The sequence below is a fragment of the Balaenoptera physalus genome (genome assembly GCF_965194825.1).
Source record: "Balaenoptera physalus genome assembly, chromosome: 1".
Classification (NCBI taxonomy): domain Eukaryota; kingdom Metazoa; phylum Chordata; class Mammalia; order Artiodactyla; family Balaenopteridae; genus Balaenoptera; species Balaenoptera physalus.
The window spans coordinates 33,692,135-33,716,999 of NC_138882.1; the positions used below are offsets into that span (position 1 = coordinate 33,692,135).

A 24,865-nucleotide genomic window follows, 5' to 3' on the forward strand; every position below is an offset into this window, starting at 1 on the left:
CCTCCTCTCACATCTATTGAGGTAGTCTTTGTGTATTATATTCCCATCTATGCTAAATGTGGGTAAGGAAAGTTCAGCTCTCCCAAAGGTTATCAATCATTAAAACCTGGCCTTCAACTATTTGATGTGTATCTACATTAAAATATTTAAAGCCTGTGTTGAGATGATAGGTAGTGAAAAGGGGAAACTGTAAAATGACTGTTGATATAAAAAGGAATTAAAAGAGTACTGACTGGCTAGAAAAATTATTTGCCTTGTGAAATCTTTTTATTTTACTTTTAAAATTTATTTACATTTTTTAAAAGTATTTAAATTTTAATCAATCAATCAGGTTCTTTTGTTTTAGTCCTTTGTAAGAAGCAGCTCTTGCTTATTTCTGCTTTAGGCATTGTTTTTTCACGTAGTTTTTGAGATTAGAAACTAGAGACTTCAGTTCGTTCAGCAAATGAAGTTAGTTAGTTAGGCCTTTTTAGAACTGGTCTGATAAAATATACATGGGGGCAAGTGGGGTTAATAGGTGGCAAAATCACATCAGAGCTCTGTTTCATATCTCTAGATGAAAATAAGAGTAACAAACTAACTGTCCCGCGGGGGACGACAGTTCACTAGCCCTGGTGAGATGTCCCTTCAGATGATGGGGCAATGTTCACTCAGCACAGTGGGTGGTAACCACTTGTGAGGACTGCTGGATTCCCCTAAACCAATGTTCTCAAAATGCATTGCCTAGAACAGTAGTCCCACGAGGGCGAATAAGTTTGGGAAATGGGGTCTTCACCTCTTGGAGAGTCGAAGTGCATATTAGAATATTAAAAGCTCTAAGAAATCTTTTAGTAAAAATAACCTGTTTAATCCACCATTTTCTAACCTTTCTGACTGCTGACACGTCCTCTTTTGAGAGGCATAATGTCTCTTTTGCAATTATCAATACTTTGTGTTTCATAGATGCATCTAATGATAAAACGAATATCCTAATATTGGGTAATTTTCCAGGGCTGGCATTATTAGGTAAGAGATAATCATTACCAGTTTTAAGAGTTCACATTGATTGTCACTACAAAGCACTGCAATTACTGGAATACACCCTGTAACTGAAGGGAGTCCATGAAGTTGACTTCATTTGGAATAATTTCCAAGAAGAGGGCATTATATAATGAAAAATCAAACAGGGACAATAATTTCTAATAGCTGTGCAAGTTAGGTGGCAAGCATTGGTGGCAAGGAGGTTGCTGGAACAGAGTTGATTTTATGGTTCTCATATGTTTTGAATACACATCATTTGATAGAAACCCCTCTCTAGTCAAGGTCACCTTCGTATTGCCAAATCCAGTGGCTGATGTTCAGTCCACATGGGACCTTGTAGCAGCACTGATTACTTCCTCCTTCTTAAGATATTCTTCACATGCCTTCCAGGAAACCACATTCTCTCCTGAACTTCCTTCTACTTCTCTGGTTGCTTCTCTCATTTACTCTGCTGGATCCTGTTCTTCTTTTCAAACCTCTCGGTGTTGCAGAATCCCAAGGCTCAATCTTCGATCTCTCTCTACATTTACCCCCTAGATGACCTCATTCAGTCCCGTGGCTTTAAACATTCTTTATATGTAGGTGACCACGAAGTTTGTATCTTCAGGCTTGACTTTTAACCTCTAGATTTTATATCTATCAGCCTTCTTGACATCCAAGATAGCATCATAAAATGAACATGTCCTGAAACAACTCTTGAGCGCTCCCGTTGTCTTCCAGTGTTAAATGGCCTTATCCCATGCCCATAACACAAGTCAAATGCCTTTGGGGTTATCCTTGATTCCCATCTTTCTCTCATGCCCCACACCTGATTTATCAGCAAATTGTCAGTTTGACTTTCAAAATATACTTTAACCCAATCACTCTGACTACTGATGCTACCAACATTGTCCAAGCCACCACCATCTCTTACATAGTTCACTGCAATTATACCCTTTCTGGTGTCCCCAGTTTCATCCTTGTTCCACAGTCTCTCTCTTTTTCACACAACAACCAGAGTATTACTTTTAAACATGTAAATCAGATCATGTCCCTTGCTGCCCACAACTCTCCCAATAACCTCACCTAACTAAAAAATAATAATAATAATAATCCACATTCCTACCATGGCTTATATGATCTGACCCCCCAGCTACCACCCCAACTTATTTGCCACTCTTCCCGCTTCCTCACTGCACTTAGCCACACCGGCCTGCTTGCTGTTCCTCAGACGCTATAAGCATATTCAGTCTAAGGCCCTTGCACTTGCTGTGTCCCCTGCCCGACGGGATACCTCAGGTCTTTGGATGGTTGCTCCTGCCTCTCATTTCGGTTTCTGCATAAATGGCACCTCTTTAGAAAGGCCACTGGAGCATCTCTTGACATTCCCTCTTCCCATCCACCTTCCCTGCTTTATTTTTCTTTACGCACTCAATGATCACTCACCCTGTGGCATGTTACTTGTTTACTGTCTTTGTGAGGCAGGGACTTCTGTCCCATTCTCTGCTGTATCTGCACCTAGATCGGTGCTTTAAACCTAGAAGGTGATCAATAAATCTTTTTTAAATGAATAAATGAATTCTCTAAAAGACTTTTTATGTCACTGTGAATCTGGTATACTTCCAGATTCTGGTATACTGATGGGTTAGATTCCCACATCCAAGTGGCAGAAGGAAATCTGGGAACAGGGTGATTCCACAGCACTCTGAAATGTCAACACCCTTCAAAGAAGATCAGGAAAAAAGCCTACTTTCTCTGTAACTGATATTGAAGTGTGGTATAAAACCTACCTGCTTCCCCTTATTCTGATCATATGTAAGAGGGAACAGTGGTTCTCAGTCCTCCCTCTGAGAGTTTTGTTTCTTCTAAAATATCAGCCATGGGAACCTACAGTATGAGAGAAACCTGTCTTTGGGCAACATTTGGTCATTTGTTTCTGAGCTTTTATAAAAGGATCAATTGTCCTTCATAATGGACAACACGCTTATTAAATTTAAAATATTTTATTTTAGGAAAGGTACTCTTAGATTTGTTTCAATCTTGTTTTCTATGTTCACAAATTAATCATGATCACCTTAGATATAGCTATTGATTCTTCTTTCTAAATCTGTATAAAAAGGATGTTTTCTTGAAAAAAACCACAAGAAAAATATAGCTGCTTTCTTTTTCCCCAGGTCAGTCACTCACTCTGGTTAGATTGCACAAGTAAGTCTGGCTGCCATCTAATACTTTTAAGTATTTACAGACATAGTTAAAACTATACCCCTAGACCACCAGCTTTCAAAAGAATTTGGATCTGTTTGACTTACAATAAATATGTACCAAACATATGAACAGTTTCTAAGCTGCTAACGAGGAGGTTTTAAAAATAAAAATTGCTAACAGTTATTAAGCAAATTTCTATGTCAAGCATATGATAACTGCTTTACACAAATTCACTTAATTCTTTCAGAATTCCTTTGAGGTAGGGTGAGGTTCTTTTAGAAATGTCACTTTACAGATACAAAAAAGCAAGCCTGGGAAGAGCCTCAGTGATCTGCCCAGGGCCACATAGCTACAAGGTGAGGCCAGGGCTTGAACCAGGTCTCTCTCTATAGCCAGATTCTCACTGTGACACCATGTTGATGGCAGATGGAGCTGGCTAACATGACAATGCCGACAGTTCCAGGATAAGCCTTTGGTGTGGGGCATGTGAACTGCTCCACTTGGACAGGTTATTGAGAACCATGATCCACTTATTTTATATTTATACATGTACATTTGTATTTACACAGAGAAAGTGCTGGTAAACTAACACACAAACAGCCACTGTAATAGCCATTTCACTACTTACAGAAGTCTCAGCACTCTTACCCGCTCCAAGTTGCTGAGTTTGCATTCTGTCTCTGTATTACTACAGGATTTGATCTGGACAGGAGCTGATACTCCTTGACAGACACTGCTTTCAGTATACTGCACAGCTCGAATTGGTCAGTCGTCCAGCTTTATGTTAAAGAAAATTCTGACGTGATATAAAAAGTTTTTTTCCCTATAGAAGATGTAAAGTTTAGATATTTTTGAGAAATTCTTAATGCTCTTTCTATACCTTTTATAAGCCATTCAATGTCAGTAAGAAAAGCAGAAACTCTATCCCATTCTCCCAGACAACTTCTGGACCAATTAGCATTGATGATTAGCAGTGGTATGCTGGTAAATGTTTATCAGATGGCTCTCCAAGGGGACAATAAAGCCATGATTTGTAGCTTTTGCCAATTTCTGTGGTGTAAATACTCCCACCATGGCTGATCTCAAGCCACTAACATGTTATCACTGAAAGTGGAGTTGGAAAGACATACACGGAAGCATACCTTTATATAATATTTCTACACTGCAGGCACAATAAATAACTTCAAGAGCATAGGTATAAAAAAGTTAGGAAGTGATGAGTTTTGAGTAGTTATAGTTAAATTACATTAGAAACAAAGGTAATAAGTTTCTCTAATTTAATTTTAAATAATGGCTGGGTTTAACAACCAGCTCTCAAAATGAAAACTTAACAATTGGCTTTTATAAGCTGGTATGAGCTAGCCCAGCATACCACTGAAGTGCCCCAAAGGTAGCAAGATTCAACTTTTCCTTTCGATGTTTTAGATTACAGACGAACTACTGACAGCAGCAGCAGGAGTTGGAGGGCCTTTGGACTATAATAAGTAAAAGCACATAAATACTTTGAGCATGCCAGGGAATAACTTGGGGTTTGTTTTGATTAATTTAAAGTCTATCTACATGTAGCAATGATCATCGCTGTTTATAATTTCAACTTATTTTTTCAAACTTCAACCAAGAGTGATCTTCAAACCCAGGGTGTGGTCCATGAAGGAGGCGGCCAGTGGAGTGAAGCATCTAGCTGTCTTCTTCCTTCCCAGCTGGGTATCCTAGCCCGCTCTTCAAAAGTCTGAGCCAGGGAAGAGGAGAGTAACTTGAATAGCCAGGTAAACATCTAATGATTTGCCCAGGGAGGACCCAGGTACCAGAACTCAATTTAATTTCTTCTACCCAACCAAGTATTAGTGAAGATCGGAACCAAGGCGTCGAGAGGTTGCCTCCGCTGCCACCCCAGCTTTCTTCAGCCCTTTGACCTGAGCTGGTGCTCAAGAGGCCAGAAGTCTTCGCCAGCCTCCTTCATCTAGTTTTACCTCTGGTAGCACTCCAGGCTTTCCATTCCAAGTGCTTTGTCCTGGGTAGGAACTACAAGAGAAAAAACAGGTAGCACGTTTCAGCAGTTCTGATTAGCCCTTATTCATCCCGAGAGCTTACTTTTTGTTTCTCTGCCATTCAATGGCTCACGTTAGGGAGCCGAGTGGAAAGTCAGACCTACTAGTTCTGGCAGACTAGTCGGTGGAGGCAGTTTGCTGAGACTAGTGTCTAGGGCTTGGGGAATTTTTTTTTTTTTTTTTTTTGTCCCCCGTGAACAGGGAACTCATTAAGTCTTACTCATTGGATATTCATCAGAGCTTTCTTGAACGGTGGCCTAACTGAAGGCCCTATGCCGAGTGCTGGACTGAACAACTCTGGTACCTGCCACCTCAGGCACAAGGCTGTAGTGTGTGCTGACTGGGGGGCCCATGCTGATGTTTAAAGGGAGTGTATGTCCACCTACTGAGAGACAGGACCATGGATGCCTGACCCTTCAGTCTTTTTGTGATTGGTATTTTACTTTCTATGAAGAGGATAAGGGTTCTGCCTGGGCACCTTCTCTTAAGAACTGGCTATGTGCACAGCTGGTTCAGTTGCTGGGACTTTGAGAGCTCTGGGCGGAAAGGCAGGTGAGGGCTCAGGGTTATGAAAACAGCTTTGGGACTCCCCCCTGCTTGGGGTCTCCAGGAGCGAGACTATTCTTAGGAGGTGTCTCTGCCCCGAAGGAGCTTTTCTTTGCCACTTGGCCTGAAGGACTTCTTTTTGAAAAAGAGATTTGGACTCGAGTCAAGTCCCAAACTGCAAAGAAATGGCCAATTAGGCTGCTGGGCCGAGTTCCAGCCAAGGAGGCAGGCTCTGCCTTTCAGTGCTCAGCACAGGCTGGAATGCAATTCTTGGCCCATGGTCCCCTGGTCTGGTGGGATGCAGGAAGCCAGTTCACAGACCATGCCCCTCTCCTGATGGAGAAACCATGAGTCAGCCTATCCCGTTCCCTCTTGCCCTGAGAGCCCAGCACAGACAATCGCAGGGCAAAGCAGGAAGAGGGGAAAAGGAAGCTGTAGAAAAATAAACATTTCCTTGCATTTTACTTGGAACAGAACATCATTTGTAGCGTGCTAAGATCCACAGCGTCTCCCACGTGCCCCCCTGCTCTGTTTTCCTCCTCTTGTGTAGAAACAGATTCTTTCCTTACCTGATGAGAGTCCAGGGTGCATCCTGTGGAAAAACAGGAGCAAGATATAGAAGGTAAAAGCCAAGCCACCAAAGATCACGCCACAGACCAGGAAACTATAGCTGCCCTGAGCCTGGAATATCTGCCAAAGGGGAAAACACAGAGAAACAGGCCATCAAAACTTCACATAAAGATGTATTGGAGGAAGCAGCCTTCTCGGGCCTCAGCAGGTTTTTCAGTCAAGTTCTGGCCCATCATGCCAATAGACAGAAACACTGGTAGGAGGGACATCTTGGCCTTGTTTCAAGGTTATGTTTCTGGAGGTGGCAGAAATCCTGCTGTACGGCAGAGGTTGGACCCAGTGACCCCTGCAGTCCCTTTCAGCTCTGTGTCCTGGAACCTTTGAAAATCTCCATATCTTCCTTAAAACTCCAATCATATTAGGTGTTTCTATACGCTCAATCCCTGACCAGAACTCTGCAGAGGAGAAAGATATATATACATATCCTTTTATTATGATATATATATATCTCCTTTTATTATGGAAAATTTAAAACATATACTCAAGTGGCATATGGAATTCCCATGGACCCATCACCAACGTTAGCAATTAGTATGTTTCCTCTGTACCCCTCTGTACCCCTTCTTCCCTGCACTAGATTACACTGAAGCGAATGACATCACGTCATTTCAATGCAGAGGGTAGCGTAAGATATAGCTCTTCCTCCCGTCCATCAGGACAAAAGAAAAGGGAAGGATAATTGAGTAGTGATTAGAGGGATTTTGGAGACTGAAAGACATAAGCATGGACATCATCTCTGTTGGTTATTACAGGTGTGACTGAAGGCAAGTTGCTTAATTTCTCTGAGTTTCAGTATCCTCCTTTGTAAAAAGAAGCATAACAATATCTTCATTACAGTCTTCCATAAAAAGTAGGTGGATTTTTTTTTTTTTCCTGATGAACAAATGAAACGTGGGTATGTTTGAAGAGAACTGGGTGAGTTGGCCCTTGATCAGGGCAGGAGTGGGGCAGGAAAGCTGGGCCCTTTGTAGGGTGGCCAAAGGCGAGGAGAGGTGGGGCAGGGAGTGGTGGATTGAGAGGGATGGAAAGGAACTCCGCCTGCAGCCCAAACCCATCCCAGGCTCTGAGAGCTAAACATTCCCACGGGGCCCTCTGGCCCTGCTCCCAGACATGGCTTGTGTTTGCTTTGGACAATACCTAGCATCCCTTTACATCTCCAGGTCCCACATTTGGAGGCTCAGCTTTCAAGGGTGGCTCGGAAACGGAAACAGGTGACAGAGACAGAGTGGGGCTCCCGCTTGCTGTGTGGGAGGCTCAGGGAAGGGACAGCCTAGGTTCAGACGGGGGCTGGCCACATCTTCTCACCTGCCTGGAGGAGCGCTCCCTGATTACTCCCCCCACCCCGAGTTTCCCCACATACCGAACCAACCAGCATCTGGAGGGCCATCTCACCAACGCCTGCCCCTGTTACCAGCACTGTGGTCGCACAGCCTAACCAAAAGAGAAGGATCTGGCTTAGTAATAGCAAGTTAAGGAGACAGAAGTCCGCTGGCATAATCCAGGTTGTTTCCGGGAAGCCTCTGGAAAGTGGTACAGCTGCCTAAGAGGACTACTTTGGATCCCTGAGATTTCTCAGACTTTAGCTCTTAACTTTGCTTAGGTCCTGCTTGTCATTATATCCCTTCCTTGTTCTGAAACCTTCAATTGCTCACGATTGTCTCCAGCATAAATTCCAAGTTGCTTAGCCTGGCATTCAGGGCCCTTCCCAATCTGAATGCCAACTACCTTTCCAGAAAGATTTCCTGATCTCCTCTGCCAGGCAGGCTAGTGTCCTCACTGCCCTGGCATCGTGCTGACCAGCCACACCTCTGGTCAATCTGGCAACATGGCACAGACCTTCAGAGTCCAAGAGTCAGACTTGGGTTCCAAGCCCGCTACGTCACCTACTAGCCATGGGACCTTAGGCAAGTCCTTCCCTTTTTCTAGGCCCTGGTTTCCTTCGGTAAAATGGGCATGACAACACCTCTTTCGCAGGGCTGCTGTGTGGATAACTCTGACGCAAGACACGTGAGTGCTCAGCAGAGCGCTGGCCAGTTCTCCGCTTAAACCCTTCAACGCTGCCATCAGGATCAGGTCCAAATGCTTTAATTTGGTTTGCAGGGCCCTCTATAATCTGCCCCCATTGAGAGCTCAGACTGTCACAGTATCTGCTCACAATCTACCCTCCAGTCAGGAGAAACTCTCTTCCGTTTCCTGACCCTGCACACAGTCTCACCGCCAGCTTCTCATACATGCCTTCACCCCCTCCTGAACATTCCTCCTCTTCCTCTTTGTCTGGAAAACTCCTGTTCACCTTTTGAGATTACCATCATAATCTTCTCCCCCCAGCCCCCGTCCTTGAACCTGGATTAGCTCCTCCTCCTCTGTGCTCCCTCAGCCCCCTGCACTCTACTCTCATGTGCCTCACCCGCCTCCCACCTGTTTACCAGGCAGCCTCCCTCTACAGGCTGGAAGCCCATGAGAGAGGATGTGCCTTGAATTTTAGTTCAGTGGCATATACCACTGCTTAATATTAGCACAGTGGCCAACGTACGGTAGACACTTAGTGTTTTTTGAATCAGAGATCGCCATTGTCTCCTCTGTCCTTCAAGTTCCTCACTTACATTTATACCTGTCTCTGTGCCTTTGCTCTCACCCTGTTCACTGCCCCCCACCCCATCCTTCCCCGGAATGCCTTTCCTTTTTCCTCCGACTTTCCAAACCCTGGGGCAGTTCATGTTCCCTCCTCTCCATGAAGCTATCTCTAGATTCAACACTGGTCAGCAGTACCCACTGTCTATTCCACTCATACATTCAAAAACCTTTCAGTACCTGCTGTGCATCAGGTACTGTGCTAAACACTGAGGGTACTCAGATGAATAATTATAGAGTTAACATATATACTGAGCACCTGTGAGCCAGTTATGCTGCTAAGTCAAGAGCTTTACATTTCCTCTAGTGCACAAAACAGTCCTCACAGGCAGGTATTTGCATCCCAATTTTGCACATAAGAAAACTGAGGCTCAGAAAGGGGAAGGAAATTGAACTGCACAAGGTCACAAAGCCAGAAGGTGTGGAGACAGGACTGACCTTCAGATCTGCTGATGACCTCAAAGCCCATGCTCTTCCCCTTGTCCCTTGCTGGTGCATTCAGGGAGCGTGTTGTCAAGGAGAGGACGCAGATAACATAGGTAGAAAAGCCTTGAGGTGGGACAAACACGAGAGGCAGGTACGAAGGAGGGGGCACACCTTCCCATTGGGGTCAGAGAAGCTTCCCAGAGGGGGTGGAAGGGGAGGGACTTGAGCAGGCAGATGAGAGGGTGGGACAGAAGAGAAAGGGCATTCCAGGCAGAGGGTTCACTTTGTGCCAAAGTGTGGCGATACAGAATGGGTTTTGTGCCATCAGGGAATAGCAAGTAATTCAACATGGCTAGAATGCGGGCTCTGAGGGGAAGCAGGGAAGGAGAAGGCTGGAGAAGGGAAAAGCGCTCCACAGAAGATGTGAAGGCTGTGAGCAGCTCTGTGTTTCCAAGCAATCCCTCTGCAGCCGTGTAGAGGACGGCCCAGTAAGTGTTCCTCACCCTGGCTACACGTTACCATCACTCAGCAGCTCTGGACCAGTTACATCAGACTTCGTGGAGATGAAGCCCAGGCATTGGGCTTTGTTACAAAGGCTCCAGGTGATTTTAATGTGGAACCAGCAGTGAGAACCACTGATGGAGGCAAATCTGAAGGCCAGGAGACAAGCCAAGACCTGCCAAGGCAGGGATGGGAGTGATTAGAAATTACGAAAAGCTGGGCACCCTTAACTATTCCAAACAGGTTAAGTGCTTGAACTAAGGCGGGGATGGTGAGAAAAGAAGAGGACGGATTTGAGTGACCACTTGCAGCAGAACCAACCAACATCACATTCTTCTTCTTATTAAACTCTAACATTTGTTAATCACTTCAACCTCTGGGGGATATACTATGTGACCGGTGATACCAACATTACTTCATTACTTCCTTTACTCGTTTGAAGTTTGGGGATTTATCCTTTGATTTCAAGGACCCAGGTCTCAGGATGAGCGGAATGTAGCTCTCCTTGCTCTGACCCTGCCTGGCGCCCCCCGCAACCCCCCACACCAACGGCCCCCACTCCTGCTCTAGAGAAATCACTCATCTTTAGTGCTGGTTTTCCAACACTCTAGGGCACCTCCGATTACTTCTGAGGGTAACGTTAAATGTTCAAAACATAATTATTTTTAATTAACTTATTTTTTTAAAAAAAGATCTTTGCTATACGCCCTTGGGAGGCTACGGAAAGGGAAGGAGACTAGTTGAGGGAATCAGAGGTTTCCGACATCAAGGAAGCTGGGCACAACCCTGAATCAGGTGTGGAGTCATTGTTCTACTCCTCTGTTTCGAACGACAGCCACAAGAACAACAAAACACAGAGGTCCTTTTACTGACAAGTTATAAAACCCCTTTCCTATGCTATAATTTTTCCTGTGCAACTTTGCTTTTCTTTGAACTTGTTATTTCCAGCACATGGGTGTTACACAAGATGCCAGCTGTGGGTCTGTAGACACCGCTACGGAAAAAAGAAAATGGGAAAGAGATGCTTACTGTTTCTCTGTGGTCTGAAATCACATGATCCGGTATAACGTTGAATCGGGGGGGGGGGGGGGCACGTGGGCCAGAACAAGCCTGTTGCCCCCAGAGTCAGGAGGAGAGCCTTCACTTCTGTGAGGAGGTGGGGCAGGGACCTTGTAGCTGGAAGACCCCAGGAAGAGGGGCTTGCGCGGGGGAAGCAGCGCCCGGCCCCGAGGGAGTGCCTCTTCGCTCTTGGGCGGGCGGGCTCACCTCGGTACTGCAGGATGTCCTCAGTGTAGGCCAGCATGCTGGGAAAGGTGCTGCTGAGAAACAGGCCCAGACTGGCTGTCCCCACGAACAGGAAGACGACGTTGTAGGAGAAAACAAGAAGCACCAGGAACGTCACCACCACGCCGACCTGTCATGGCGGAGACGGAGGCGATGAGAAATTGGGGAAAAGCTGGGTGGTCATGGAGAAAGGAAAACCAGCGGTCCGTCTCCAGACTTGAAAAGTTCCTCTCCGACCGCAGGGGCAGCGCTGTGTGACCCGTGCGCTACCCTGTGGAATATGTGGGAACTGCACCTTCCCCAGTTGGTGTCGGCCAAGGAAACCCTGAGAATAGGAGCAAGGGGGGAGGGGAGCCCAGCCGGACATCTCGCAAACAGCCTACCGCGCATGCCTTAGAAACGCTTAGCTCCTTCTCCGCTCCGACCTTACAAACAAAGCCTTGAAGAGTCGCCCGTAAAATCTCTAGACTTGGGAAGTTTTAAAAACACCTAACTCTCTTAAGTTAGCCTGCATGACAGAAGACTGAGGATGCCAAGGGCGAATTAGCAACTCTGCCAACAAGCTCTGCTCCCACTCGGCGCGGGCCCCCTCCTCAGTCGGTGGCGCAGACTGGCTGCCTGCCTGCTTCCCACCTCCCTACCAGCCCCTCATCCTCACCTCTGTACCGGGACACACACGCTCCCTCTCCCCTGCCCATCTTCTTCCCTAGCCAACTGTAAGCTCCTTAAAGGCAGAGACGTCATCTTATAGAACTCAGCACCCCGGCAGTTCCCCGCAGGGCCCCCCCGACGTGTGTACTCATTAACCAGTAAGTGGTTGTTGAGATCCAGGAGAACATCAAGAGCAGAGTGACCCTTAATTTTAAAATGAGCGGAATCTGGGAAGAAGTTTCAGTGAATTCGAGACATGGCAGCTGCCGCATCTGGGAGCTTGCTCAGGGTTGTTCAGGTGTGGTCCCAACAGGCTGCCCACGAAAAGTACCTGAAAAGCTTTAAAACAATTCAGACACCCAGGTTCGCCTCCACACTTCCCCCTGCTCCCCGAATCAGAATCTCTGGGGTAGGGGCCCAGGAATCTGTATATTCCAAAAGCACCTCCAGTGGGTCTAGTGTATTTGGGAATCACTTGCTCTAGGATAGTGTTTTCCTAAACTTGCTTGATGACACGAACCCCCTAGAGTGTTTGTTGAATACACAGATTGCTAGCCCCCTCCCCTGGACATTCTGATTCACTAAGTCTGAGCTGGACCCAGAAATCTGATTTTCCTTTTTAAAAACCAGCACCCCGGGTGAGTTTATCATCAGTGCCTAACTCATGTGGAGGCTTCAGACTTCCTTTTCTCACCAACCCAGAGTTATACCCACTGTCTTCTAAGCAGCTGGCCTCGTGTGCTAGAGAGTCTGGCCACCAGCAGCCCCTGTACCCTCACTCTTCTCCACCTCACGGACCTGAGGAGTCTTTCTGCCTGCATCACGTCACCATCACCCCAGCTCCACAGAACTGGGCCCCTCTTCTTACTAAGCTTAGCACTTCCTTCGCCTCTGTCCTTCGACCCCATCCCTTCTCCCCTGGCCTTCTTCATTCACTTACTCTCTGACGTGCTATCCTCACAGGCCTCCTCCTTACCGGCTTCCTGCCTTTCTCCTCTGCCTACAAACACGCTCGTACCACCTGACTCCTGTCAAACAAGACTCCCTTCACAGACATATTTGCAATTCTCACACCTCCACTTCCTTCTTATCCTCAACCTCTTTTTTTTTTTTTTTGGCTTGCACCGTGCGGCTTGCGGGATCCTAGTTCCCAGGCCACCAGGGATCAAACCCACCAGGGATCAAACCTGTGCCCCCTGCAGTAGAATCACGGAGTCCTAACCACTGCACTGCCAGGGAATTCCCACCCTCAACCTCTTGAGTTTGGCTTCTACCCTCCTCCCCCCACCTCCCATCTACATTGAACAGAAATTTCTTTCTTGAAAGTCATCAACCAGCACAAGGCCAAATCCAAGGGCCTTTCTTGGGGCTCATGATCTTTGACCTCTGTAGCCTCTACATTATTTCCCAACCTTCTCTCCACTAGAAACTCAACTCAAGGAAGTACTTTCCGACAGTGGATTGGACTTCCTGGAAAGGTAGTGAGTTTCCAGTCACTCGGGGACTGTGACAGACTGTGGACCCCTTGGAAGGGATACTATAGAGGTGATTCAATCCCTGGTCGGAGGTTGGGCTAGACAACCTTACAGGAATCTGTAATCTGGACCTCTTTGTCATAGATGGTGGCATGGACACACATGAGGGCAAAAGTCTTAACCCACTTCTCGGGCCCAGACCTCCTGCCTCCGGAGCAGACCAGTTCCTTGAAGGCCATCCTACATGCCAGTCTGGTTACTTAAGAATCATCTGGGAGAGCTGCAAGATGTAAATTCCCAGGCCCCAGCCCAGAGATGGTGATTCTGAAGGCCAAGGGATCCCTGGCCTCCACTGGCCATAGGGCTCTGACCAGCTGGGCACCAAGGTGAACAAGGGAGGATCAAGGCCAGCACCTGCTTTTCTCTACTCCTTGCAGGCTGTCAGCTGGGATCTGCTCCAGACGCAGCACTAATCGTCTCCTACAGCCCCTTTCTTCAATGGGTACAAAATCAGAGGCCCACAGAGGGGAAAGGACTTTTCCAAGATCACATGAATAGGCTCCACCCCTTGGATTTCCATCCCTTCCCCACCAGCATCTCTCTCCTCTCCTCTCCTCCCTCTACTTCTACATTCCTCACCTGCTGGCAGAGTCCAGTTCCGAGCAAGTGTCCTGGGGCAGTGCTAGGGCCAGGAGTGAATGGTTCTTCTGGGTCTCCAAAAAGTGAAAGGAGGCCACTTACCACATTGACGAAAACCATGGTAGCTGGCTTCACTCTTGAGGAGATGGGAATGGAGATGAGCCGACCCAGAGTGATGAAGCCCCAGAAGAGGCTGGGGAGGTAACCGGCCACCTTGTGTCCCACAGACAGCGGTTTCTCTACTGCATAGCTGTACACAAAGGCGGAGTATGCCCCCTGTGGGGAGACAGGTCCTGCTGAGCACACCTGCAGCGTCCCCTCGCAGAGGAGGCCTAGCTGGGGCAGGTGTGGTGTGGGCTGGCAGGGACTGGTCCTGCTGCTAGAGGCTTAGGGGTGGGCTTGGAGCCGAGACCACATGGCATACACAGGCCTGAGCTGAGAGTGGAACCTGGGCACCACAGCTTCCGGACGGTGCCTGCAGGAGCTAGGGTATCCAGGAAGGTGTCTCTGGGTCCCCACGGGAGTCCCGAAGGGTCTGGTCATGCAGGCTCTGCTCCCCCCTTCAACCAGAGCAGAGTTCCACTACATGCCTTATTTATGAGCATTCCACAGAAGGTTTTTTGTTGAAGGAAGGGTGCTGCAGCTGAAAAAAAGGTGTGTATAGGCATCTCATTTTACAGATGAGAGGGCAGAGGGAAGTGACTTGCCCAAGGTCACACTGAGAGTTGGAAGTCAACCAGTACTGTCACGAGTACTTTCCACCAGGTCATCTAGGTTTTTAGGGCCTTTTCTTTGGAGAGTCCCTCATATGGCAACCAGTTAATCAATCAGCCATTCAAAAATGTCCTAATCCTTAGAGATTTCTGGAAAAAGGCACTAAACAGAGTAACAGAGGTCACTAGTGGACTGAATAGCTGGGCCCAGATCCTGCCTGTAGTTTGTTTACCACGTGGCTTGAGAAGCCCAGGCTTCGAATGTATTCCAGGAAGCAGAGTGCCCTAGAGTTTATATGGCATGACCTCTACCTGGGGGAATAGGGCACTGCCCCTTTAAAAAATGTGGGGAGCCTACACTCAGTAACAAACCAGAGGCCCCTATCCACAGAGTTCATGAAAATAAAAACAACTGAATGAGACAGGAAACCACAGCTCCAAGGGGCTGTATTCAGTTCTGGAGAGACTCTCCCCTGGGACTTGTGCTTGGTTTAAATTTTTGGGCCCACTGTAGTACAGGTGAGGTCTCTAGGAAACCTTGACGTTCCTCCTTTCTCTTACCATCCCCAGATTTGAGGCTCAGGGAGCCCAGGGGGGTGCCCAATAAGGGACACTGTCCGAGGGCAGGCTCACCGTCAAGCCGTCGGTCATGAACAGGACCAGGGCGGCTGTGATGTGGATGGCGAAGAAAGAAGAAGGGACTCCTTTGAAGTTCTTCCTCTGGCAGCAGCTGAACAGGTCCTCATGCCCTGGATGAGACACGAGAAGAGCAGGGACAGGTCTCAGCTCCTGCTCCCTTCCTCTGCGCACCCAGGGACAGTGGCCGGCAGTCAGGAGAGCCCTGGCAGAGGGGAGACCACTTACTGCCTCCCACCTTCTCCAGCTTCCAACTATCTATTAGGAACAGCCCCTGTCCATCTCACAGTGTTGTTGGAAGCAAGGCTCAGAGAGGTCAGGTGACTCGCCCAGGGTCACACAGGAGGGGTTAGGCAGAATGCAGGCTGGAGCCAGAAGTCTGCCTTCCTCATTCTCTTGGCCAGTTTGTTCCATCTCCTGCCTCCCGAGACCAGCAGTGCCAAGGGTTCTTCCCCAACCATTCTCACCTGTGATCTACGTTCTCCCTCTGGGTGGGAGGGCTTACCAGGGAAGCCTCGGTATGGGGCCATGAGCCTGAGAGTTCATTAGAGCCCCCACCTGGGTGAAACTTAGGGGGCAGCGAGGAAGTGTCTTCCTTCTCAGGAGGCTGCGTCTCCAGGGTGAGCTCATCTGCAGACAGGAGTAGGGGCCTCCTCTGAGGGCAGCAGGTCAGCAGCCGCTCTTTGGACAGCAGATACAGCACAGCCATGGGCACCGGGAGCTGGGGGTGGGCAGAGGGTCAGGAGAGCCCTGTTCCCATTAGGGTCCCCATTTCCCATGCCTGGCCTGCCGCATACACCTCCACGTGGCTGTGTGGCAAATGTCTGCACAGTCCTGGGAGAAGACAGCTCTTTTCCCAGGGTGCCCACCTGGGGAATGCAGCCAGGTGCCTTGACCCCTGGGCAGGCTTGGTGTAATTGCTGCCCGACTTTAACCACAGTCATTTCCCTGAAAAGACAGGTACTTGTCACATGCAAAGCTTGGACTCACACCGGGCCTCTGCTGGCACAGGAGGTGCTAGAGATAAACTCCTTTCTAACATCCTTGTCCTGAGCAGGGCTGGAGCAAGGCCCCTCACACTCATTCATGCTGGTAGAGCACGTGATGCTTTACAAAGAAGTTTGGCTTTTGTTCATCACAGTTCTGTAAAACGTGCTGGGGGGAAATCATTAACCCCATTTTCCAGGTGGGGCAACTGAGGCTCAAAGTTATTACTTAGTCAAAACCTGTTACAACTGGAAGAGACCTGAGAGCGTTAGTGCCGGTCACACAGCTGACTTGAGGCACAGCGCTAGACTGGCGCCCGGGCAACCTGATTCTGACCAGTGCCATCTCCATGTCAGGGGCTGTTCTGGGTGATGTTATACCTTATGAAGGTACAGAGGCTATCCTCAGGGAAAACAGAGACAGGGACTCCTTTGGATTGAAAAATGCATGCTGTGAGCAACACACATGCAGAGCCCAGTGTCGTGTTCACTGATATTTATGTTAAGCCGCTTCAGTTTTATGAACTCCCCAGAGTAACGGGAAACGTCTCCTGCTCCTGAGGTTGCCTGGAGAAGCCTTCACCGCCTCCCGCAGGTGCCTTGCCTGTGTCTAACCACCCTTGCTGCCAGGAAGCTCTTCATCAAGTCTAACCTCTGCAACTTCATCCCAGCTCCTTTTGCTTCAGAAAGAGAGGAAGCCCAGGGAACTGCGGAAGTGTCCCAGGGGCTAATGGGCTCCTCTGGGCTCGCAGGCGAAGCTGGCCTGGTAGACGGACGTCAGGGGGCTGCCAGCCCCTTCCTAGTGCTGCTCTGGGGAAGCCTCCCCGTCGCCTGGAGGCAGGCTGGCTCACATAGACATTTTCCCAAGTCACCTGAATGCCACCCCTGTGCTGACACCTCCCTGTGGGCACCTTGGGAGCCTCCCTCCACTTATAAATAAGTCAGACACACCCCAGCAGCATTAGAGCCATAAATCTGGCCTGAATGGACGAGACAGCCCCTGCCCTCAGGAGTCCTGGGTCTAATGGGGGAGGTGAAGCCCTCCGTCCAGTCTGATGGGAGAAACAGGAAACCCACACACAGAGGCCTGTGGTAGCAGAATGCCTGGGGGAAGGCCAAGGGGAAACAGCTGTAAAAGAGGTGTGCTCACGCAGGTTGGGCTCTCCAGGGAGGCGGGTGGTGGGAAGGACTTCACAGAGGATTGGCTGACGGTGCTGGCAGGAACACACCGGATCTTTATAAGAAGCCCATTCAGGGAAGGTAGGCTCTGCCTTAAAAGTCAGAGAATGCCAGGTGGGCTGGCCTGTGTGAATGTGTTTGCCCACATGCATGCACAGCCCATTCTCTTCTGGGGTGGGCTGTTTATCTTCAGACACAAACCAATGGAAAAAGTCCGGAAATCCTGCAGCAAACAAAGTGCCTCCAGTCTGCACCTCATGGGGCAAGAGAAAACAGACCTCAGGCTTAAGCTGGCTGGACCTTCCGGCTTCCTGGTCCCAGAGTCTCAGCCTTGACATTGTACTGACAGTGCTCTGTGCCTTCGTAGGTCCCCTGTGGAGGGCACAGGCCCAAAGCTGCATTGTTTCCAAAACAATGATGGGCATGGGCAGAAAGGAAAAGGAGCAGAGGGAGAGGGGTATGTTTTTCAGAGGCCCCAGTGAAGAATCTGGTACAGGGAAAGTTACAAAAGAGAAGGGAAAATGAGCAGCGACTATAGGGCAGCTGGTAGGGGCTTGTGCTGGGGGTCAGTGTTCCAGCCTGGCCAAGCCTCTTCCTAGCCCCTTATCAGGCCCTTGAGCCAGTGATGGTATAACACCCCTGCCCTGCTGTTTAAGTGGGACTGGGTGCCCGCAAAGGCCTCTTTCAATGCTACGTGTATAGCATCACTCTGAGGCCCAGCCTGCCTGCCTCAGGAGGGGTAGGTAACAAGCCTGCCTAGAGCAAAGACAGACTCCAAGTTGGGGTGACAAACCATGTGGCACCTCCATCCCATAGCCAGGTGGATGGCCACCTGGAATACTCCCCCCCACCCCCCCAGTGCGTGCTCCTGGTGTTCACGACCATTCTTCCCAAGCTGGAGAGGAGCTGGCGGCGAGGGTGTCCCACCTCTCCCTCTGGCCCCAGCCTGGGCTAACTCGGGCTGCAGGGCACCAGAGGAGGTTTCCAGCCAGAGACCAGAGTCAGTCCTGACTTAGCAGGGGAGGATGAGAGCTGGGGTGCAGAGGGCCTTGGTATCTGACCCAGACACAGTGACGTGGTCTCCCTGTTCTGCTCCCACCAGGGCAGCCTTGGCAGGCAGGGTCCCTTGGAGGTCATCTTGTCTATCCTCCAGCCTCCACAGGGGCCCACCTCACAGCAGGCACAGGAGAATCCCACTAGTGATTGAGGGCCCTGGAGAAGAGCCTGGTATGTCCTGCAGTGCTCTGTCCCAGGGTCTACATCATCTGGCCTTGGAGGAAAAGAGCTGGTTCCCCAGGGAACCTCTGATGACTTGGAAGTTGACCCTGATCTCATTGCACTAAACCTGCTCACTGTTTCACCTCCCTTGACAATCGCAATCCCAGGATGTCACAACTGAAGGACCTTAGAGGTGATCTCCTGCAGCCCCCTGTGTTCAGATGAATCCCCGGGGGTCAGTTCTCCCCTCTTCTTGCCTTCCTGAAGGCATATCTCAGCCCCAGTACGTTTCTCAGAAACAGAAGAATCTGTACTGGGAGCTGGTATGGACTGGTATGGGTGACTGTCCACTAGTGCCCACCCAGCCCTGCCCCAGTGGCACTCACGTTGATCAGGGCCATGATCCAGAAGGCGTAGGACACGCGGGCCCCTGCCCCGTCCTGTGGGGTCAGCCCAGGGAGCGTCTGGTTGGACCAACGCTGGGCCCCAGTATGGTGGTGGGCCAGGACCCTGGAGGCATGGAGCAGGTGGCCACCGGAGGTGGCGTTGGCTGTTCTGTTGGTGGGCAAGCAGCTGGCCTCAGACAGAAAGGGGTCAGCGATAAGGGGGCTCAGCAGTGCACCAAAGCCCACAAAGAAATGGAGAACCTGGGAAGAGAAGAGAATCGGGGTGGGTGGAGGCATGCCTCAGGCTTTGCCTGCCCCCCACCTTGTGTCCCATCTGGGGAGCCCCTGCCTGGGAGCAGTAGGGTGGGAGGCAAGAGAGGTGAGGAGCGAAGCTCCTGTCACCACCTTCCTGCCTGGGATAACTTGGTGACAGTGGCCAACCCCTCCCTCTCTCTTCTTTCCCAAAGCTTAACCACCAGCTGGGGGCTGTTCCCAGGTTAGCATCCACCAGTTAACACCCCAAAGGGAAGGGGGCTTAGTAAAGGGAAGGGCTGGACTGGAATCCTGGGTAACTGGGAGGAGAAGGAAGGAAGAAGAAACACAGAGAGAGGAGGAGATGAGAGAAAACACCAAGCCCTTCCATCACGCCCTTTCCAACTTACAAAGAACCTTTGCTCATTAGCACTTAGATTCCTCTGACCACCCTGCAGGCCAGGATCATCACTCCATTTTAGAGATGAAGAGACCTGAGTCCAGAGATAACGGCCCAGTATAGTCCAGCTGGAAACGGTCACACTGAACTTGACCCTGCTCCTCTTTCTGGGTCACCGTCCTGGTCTCGGGGAGGAGATGCCTGGCTGGGGGGAGAGGGCTGAGGGAGCTCCCCTGTGCCCTGCCTGCCCCCAGCCCCACGCCTGCTGGGGGCTCACCTGGAGGAAGACCGCCGAGTCCTTCTGGTAGATCCTCACCAGCTGCATGTTGGCCACGGTGTCGATGCAGCCCATGGCCAGGCCCGCCAGCGCCATGACTGAGGCCAGCACCGTCACGTCTCGGCAGAAGGGGATGGCGGCGAACACCAGGGAGATGGCCAGAGAAGAGGTGAAGAGGGCCCATAACGACTGGGCCAGGCTGCAGTAGTGGAGGGTGCGGTCAGTGGAGGGGGGCCGGAGCCCTTCGAAGGAAGACCCCCCCAACCCCGTCCTCCACTCACTGGGTGGCCCCCCGGGGAAGCCGAGACGCTTCCCCCCGCCTCTGGTCCAAGAGCAAAGGGAGCTGTGGCAGAAGCTCTGTCACGTGTTAGCTATGGGTCATGGGCAAGATGACTGGGTCTGCCCAGATAACAATCCCTACCACGCAGGGTGGTTGTGAGAGCTATGTAATGGACACTTCACAAAGCGTAACTGCTATTATTGGACTTAGAAGTGATTTTGTATCATTTGCTTAAATTGTTTGCTTATAAACAATTATATGCAAAGATATTTCCATGTCTCTCACGGAAGGTGTGAGGGGAATGGCTTTGAGTGTCTCCAGGGAGCCGTGCCACATGCGTGAGCCTGGAGGGGGGCCGGGGACGGCTGCTGAGCCGGGCTGCAGTGACCTCCCCACACAGGAACGGAACACGCCAGGCCCTCTGCAGGCACCAGGCCTGAGCTGCCTGAACCAAAGCCCACAGCCGAGGTATTTGGGGAAATTGGTGACCCCTCTATGGGCAGAGCTGTTGGATTCTGTGCCTGGCAAGTGTCCAGAAGGGAGGTCCCACTGAGAGGTGTCTGAGTGGTGACCTTCCCCCAGAGGAGCCCACAGCAGCAGGCTGAGTGAGTGAAAGGATGAGTGAACACATGGGTGGAGGCCTGAGGCTCTGTCCGGTCTTTCGGGTACACTCCGCCCAGTAAGCAGACTCTCGGAGAAAGGAAGGAAGCCTCATATTTTCTGGGGCCAGTCTGAAAGGCTAACGTGGGGGGAAGAAGAGTGGGCAGCAAGCAGGTTCTGGAAGGGAGAGGTTGTAGAGGAAAGTGTCTCAGATTATGAGAAGGTGGAGAGCCCCAGGTGCCTTCGTCTGGCTGCCGGACCTGGAGGGGTGGAGGTGGGAGCGTTGGTATTTCTGTGACAAGAAGACCTGAGTTTCCAGCTCACCGAGGAAAAGGGGGAGGCCCCAAGAGACCCCTCAGACTGTCTTTTCCCAGAGGTTCTTGGCTCTGACCCTGTTGGCTCTCAGCTTTTCATCTCGCCCCATCTTTGATGAAATCTTTTATCAGAAGGGCTCTGCTGGTAGCAGCAGTTCTTTATTTTCTCATTTTCTTGTTTCCAGGCTGATCTGCTGATTGGAGATTACCAATCATGACCCCTGTCTGTTCCCAGCTCAGAGCTGTGTGTGAGGGGGCAGGGGAGACTCACTTCACCCCGGCCACTAGAAGGAGAACAAGAGGGTCGTGTTGTGGAGAGGCCTGTTCGGGTCCCTCCCAGCACCCCCTTCCCGCTCCCCAAGCATCCCTGCTCTGCCGGCCTCCAGCACTGACAGCCTGGGCCACTCACCAAGCTTCATGCGTTTCTGCTTCCTGCTGCCTGGTGGCCTGTCTCATTGGTACTGGCACAGAGGCGATGCCCACACCTCTGCAGGCTGATACAATCGACAGGCCTCTCAGAATAGCTCTCTCTTTCCCCTTCCTTTCCCCGCACAAGATCGACTAGGCAGCTTCCTGGGTGGCCTGACTTCAGGGATAGCAAGAGGGTCCCCATCTCCCCCTCAAGTGTTTCCCCCACTGAGCTGCTACGTGGGCCTGACACTGCCACAACCTCACTCACCACTTCGCGGTAAAGCACCGACACTCCAAGTACAAAAATGCTCTCTTGAAGAATTAATACATTATCATTATTGCCCTGAAAACCCTGGATGAGAGTGGTTAACCAGTCCTGTAGCACCGTCCTGCGGGCACGGGACCTGGGATCAGTGAACTGAGATAGGCAGGAGCTGTGGGAAGGTGTGGGAAAAGAAAGGAGAACTAACATTACAGGTACATGAAAGCAACAAACGCTTGTTTACAGGGTCCAAGACATTTGGTGTACGTGACAACGCTGTGAGGTAGACCTTGCAATTGTGCCTCGTGTGACCCACGAGGAAACTGAGGCTGAGAAGGGCTAAGAAAGTAGCAGACAGATCCTTGACCCAAACCCAGGGCTTCTGACTTGCTGTTCCCTATGCCATGCTGCTTTCCCATGGAGGAGTGTGCACGTGCGTGCGTGTGTAAAAAGGCTGATGCTGGGCCACGGACGCAGCCAAGCTGGAGAGGGGAGCAGCCAGGGAGCGCGAGGCCAGATTCTTCAGAGTCTTGGTCTTAGGAAGCAATGGCAAACAGCTGTAGCCACTAGAACACGAGCCCCCAGTGGACCCTCTGCTGGTATTATGGAAATTCCAACTGCTTCCGGATAACCGCTGGCTCCGTTGCAAGCTTCCCAAGGCATCTGCTGTATCCTGTTCATTGTGGGACCCCATGTCTGGACTGTGTTTGCCCCTGAGGTGTTTGATCCAGGGTTGCTGGATGTTGCTAGTGAAATGGGAATGCTTGAGAAAGGCTTGTGTCATCACCCCACACAGCATGGCCTGGAGAAAGGGACTAGAGACCGTTAGGAGGCTGATGTGGGATAGTATGGGGGTGACAGAGAGAGAGAGCCAGAGCCAGAGACAGAGGTAACGAGATAAAGAATCTAGTGGGCCAAGTTGCCAGAAAGGTGCTGACTGGAACAGCAGGAGGCCCAGGAGGCGGGGATGGGGTTTGGGAAGGGCTGGTGGCCAGTGGGCAGCCCTGTCCAGGCCTCTCCTCTCTCCAACTGGTACCCTCTCACCTTGTTATTCCAGAGAAGGACACTCGGTGCCCAAAGGGGGCTCTTTCGTTCCCAGGCCCAGTGACAGGCAGGAGGGAGGGATAAAAAGAGAACAGGAGGAAGGAGAGGCTGGAGGGAGGCTGGCTTGGGAAGTCCCCTCCCTGTGACTCCTGCCAACCCCAGGGCCATGGTTTGACCTTGCAGCCTGCCAGCTGCGTTCCTGGGGTATCGGGCGGGGTGAGCGGGCGGGGGGGGGGGTGGGGGAGATGGAGACCTGTTCCCAATAAATGGGGACAGCCGCACCACAATGAACCCTGGGTTTGGAGCCCAGGCTGCCCACCCTCCCCAGTTGTTTCAGCAGGGCTGTGCCTGGTCCTTCCAAAAATCAGCCTGAACAAGTTTCTTTAGAATGGTATGTTGTTGCCAAGAAAAAAGGAGTCCTAGACACATCTCAGAGCCAGACTGAAATACACTAATTGTCTTGGTCACTTAATGGTTTGGTCAATGGCCCCTTCCAGGAAAGTGGGTAATTGAAAATTATAGAATAATAATGTCATCGCAGCTTTGGCAGCACGGATGTGGTGGGATTTGTAATCAGAAGACTGGTCCTAGGCCCACCTCTGCCACTTCCCAGCGGGCGGCTCACGGCAAGCCACTCACACTTAGCCCTTCTGAGCCTCAGGTGCTCCGCTATAAATCAGGGATATGAAGCACTGCCGCGCAGAGGGAGTGAGACGTTACAGTCGGTCCTCCTGTGCTCACTCACTGGAAGCTGCCTCCCGGCCACCTGCAGCTCACCCCCTCCCTGCAGGCCCTGGGCCGCCCCCAAAGAGCACCATCAGGCCCAGAGAAGCAGGCTCGCTGGGCAGAAAGGGTCAGAGAACTGGAGCCAGCTCCTGCCCGACACCCCCGCCCCGCCCATTTCTGCTGCCAGGCCCTCTGACTGCCAGAGTGGCACTGAGGACCAAAGAGTCCTACGCCCCATTTTACAGATCAGGAAGCCGGCCCAGACAGGGAAGAGAGCGAGTAATGCTGAGTGGGGACCCGGTTTCTGACTCCCAATCCAGGAAAAGGCCAGCGTGGTGTCGTGGACCGTCCTTCCCCTGGCCCTGGGCTCTGATGTTTATTCAGGCCAATGAGAGGAAGGGCCCCACTCCCCCAAGACAGTCTAGGGAACCCTTCCTCAAGAAGCCTGAGAAACGTCCAGGTTACTTATTAACGGCTCCACATGGAAGGTGCAAACGGGCAAGGGAGAGCAGGGAGCCAGGTGCCTGCCCCGCCAGCTGGCTGTGTGACCTTGAGCACACTGCGGGCCTGTCAGCCCCGGTGCTCTGCCTTACCCAGAGGGCACATGTGATCACCTTGTCCTGCCATGGGTGCCTGCTCTGGCCTTCCTGGTTCTGTCATAAGAGGAGGGGCTGCTAGGCTCCAAAGCAGGGCAAGGGCTTGAGCAAAACAGTAAGATGTCAGCCAGCTGTCTAGCCCTCCACTGCCCAGGGGTGGGGAAGAATGCTGCTGAGGGCCAGCCCCATGCCACCGGGGTGAGCGACCCCAGGGCGGCACTCACATTCTCCTCACATGTTTACCTCAAGGGATTCCCCCTGTCCACCCTGGATAATCTCCTTCCCTGAAGGACCAGGGAAAGGGGCAGAATGCAGAACCAGGAGGGGTCAGAGGCATCGCCAGCTCCCCTCCACCCCAAAAGGGGCCGGCAGTCTCCCAAGAGAGGAGCGGGGCCTGGGACAGGAACCAGGGGACGGGACACCCCTGGGAGTGAGGGCAGGCTGGAGACTGCAGTGCAAGCCAGCGCGAGAGGGAAGGGGTGACAGACTGAGGCAGGGGCAGGGGGAAAGGTCCCCCTCTAACTGGGTCCCCCCACACTGACACCCCAGC

At 50.9% G+C, this 24,865-nt stretch overlaps 1 protein-coding gene across 13 annotated transcripts in view; it reads right to left on the reverse strand.

Moving 5' to 3' along the window:
- Window positions 1-4,467: 4,467 nt before the first annotated feature.
- MFSD4A (major facilitator superfamily domain containing 4A) overlaps window positions 4,468-24,865 on the reverse strand; it is a 30,058-nt gene continuing 9,660 nt past the window's right edge. For 2 of the 13 annotated variants that reach the window (XM_082431467.1, XM_082431458.1), the window contains 9 exons: window positions 20,083-20,281; window positions 19,154-19,414; window positions 15,943-16,105; window positions 15,382-15,497; window positions 14,138-14,311; window positions 11,016-11,400; window positions 7,789-7,859; window positions 6,368-6,488; window positions 4,468-5,226 (listed from right to left, as the gene is read on the reverse strand). In XM_082431467.1, coding sequence (XP_082287593.1) covers window positions 5,171-5,226; window positions 6,368-6,488; window positions 7,789-7,859; window positions 11,016-11,400; window positions 14,138-14,311; window positions 15,382-15,497; window positions 15,943-16,105; window positions 19,154-19,414; window positions 20,083-20,178 — 1,443 coding nt within the window. In that variant the 5' untranslated portion in view covers window positions 20,179-20,281 and the 3' untranslated portion in view covers window positions 4,468-5,170. The other 11 variants (XM_082431461.1, XM_082431466.1, XM_082431465.1 and 8 more) reach the window with 11 other exon arrangements.